Genomic DNA, 1,808 nt, shown 5'->3' on the forward strand with positions numbered 1-1,808 from the left:
GATTCATTGTACATTAAGCTAAACCTTTTGTGTATATAGCTATATATATATATATAGCTATATATATATATTTTTTTCTTGCCTTTAACCCTCCTACGCGGTGTATAGGCCACTTATAATTGAATTCCATGTTGCATAATTTCTTGCTTCTGTACTTATACTCTGCCATGAATGTCCCCCTTTCTCTAGTTCCTTGTGTGTTGATCTACGCCACGAGTTCTTAGGCCTACCCCTCTTTCTATATCCATCCGGATTCCACTGTAAAGCACTTTTCCCTACATTTGGTGTGTCCTTTGTAATTGTGCTACCAATCCACTTCCACTTTTCCTTTAATATTTGCTCCCTAATCGAAACTTGATTCGTTCTTTGCCATAGCTCCATATTGCTTATGTGTTTGGCCATCTAATTTTAAGTATACTACGCAAACACCTGTTGATGAATGATTGTATTTGCTTATTTGACTTAACTGTTGTTCGCCATGTCTCAGCCTCATACAATAACACCGCTTCTATGTTAGTGTTAAAAATTCTTATTTTGTTCTTTATTGAAATTACACTTGCGCTCCATACTTTTTTAACAATATATTTTATTTAGAAGCATTAACATATAGCTGAGTAGTGTTTGAAATGAGCATATGTCTCATACACATGTTTTAACATATCAACAACAACTGGTCACTGGGTATCTTTGATAATAACTCTGCACAAAAGTGGGATGGAGTATATATAGTTCTGCTCTCATAAAATAGCATCAACTGAGGAAATAGAAGGGCAAAGGAGGGCGAAATAGAAGGGCAAAGGAGGGCGAAATAGAAGGGCAAAGGAGGGTGAAATAGAAGAGTGAAGGAGGGATGAGTGCTACGATGAGGAATTATGAGGATGGCTTGATGGGTAAAGATTGGGAAAAAAATGAAAACAAATATTCCTATTGCCTGTTTCAGCTGAAATTAACAGATATTATACAGTAGTTATCTGATTAAATGGCTAAATATGAGACTGAGTTTTATATCAAACTGTAACATATGATTACAGTTACATTTATTGTTCAACAAAATTAGATAGTGGAGCTGGGTTATAATACTAGACCAAGAAAAATATAGTAAATCAATAATATAGTGCCACAGAATTAAAAAGGAATAGAAATATTTCATCTTGTAGTTCTTAGTTATTTTGAAAAATTAATATTAAAACAATGCTGATGAGGTTAGTAATATTTCATCAAAAACGAACACAAACATTGAAAAAAGAAATGCATTTCCAAAATAAATTAATTAGAAAAGTATACATACCAGATACACTATGGACTGTACCAAAATAGTCTAGAAGTAAACACAGAAAGGAACAAAATAGTCCAGAAGTGAATACAGAAACAAAATACAACAATTCTTCCAATATACACCTATTTTTAGAACTAGTTGATTTATTCTTTTCATGTTTATATCAATCAACAAAGATTATTTTAAATGGGTTATTTATTTTAATTAATATTTAGAATATTAGTAAACATCAGAAAACTTAGTGAAAATTTTAAGTTAGAGTATATCATAAAACCAAAGTATTTTGGGGATGTTTAATATAGAGAGAAAATCTAATCCTTTATTTTTTTGTTTCTTTTCAATATATTAAAAATTAAAAATATAAAGATTATTTGAATATTTAAAGAAATAGTTAATAATTTAAAAAAGTTTACCTATTTAGATATTTTAAAAGAGTTTATATATCTTTATATATATATATATATATATATACACACACACACATTTATATATTTATACACATACATTATATATACACACACACACATTTATA

At 29.5% G+C, this 1,808-nt stretch overlaps 1 protein-coding gene across 1 annotated transcript in view; it reads right to left on the bottom strand.

The window, feature by feature from the left end:
• The window catches only part of LOC106881592 (uncharacterized), a 158,543-nt gene that overhangs the window by 103,534 nt on the left and 53,201 nt on the right, over positions 1-1,808 (bottom strand). Inside the window, exon 30 of the mRNA XM_052977128.1 lies at positions 1,289-1,318. Within this exon, the coding sequence (XP_052833088.1) occupies positions 1,289-1,318 (30 nt within the window). The remainder of the gene's footprint in view (positions 1-1,288; positions 1,319-1,808) is intronic.

This window comes from Octopus bimaculoides, chromosome 27, assembly GCF_001194135.2.
Source record: "Octopus bimaculoides isolate UCB-OBI-ISO-001 chromosome 27, ASM119413v2, whole genome shotgun sequence".
Classification (NCBI taxonomy): domain Eukaryota; kingdom Metazoa; phylum Mollusca; class Cephalopoda; order Octopoda; family Octopodidae; genus Octopus; species Octopus bimaculoides.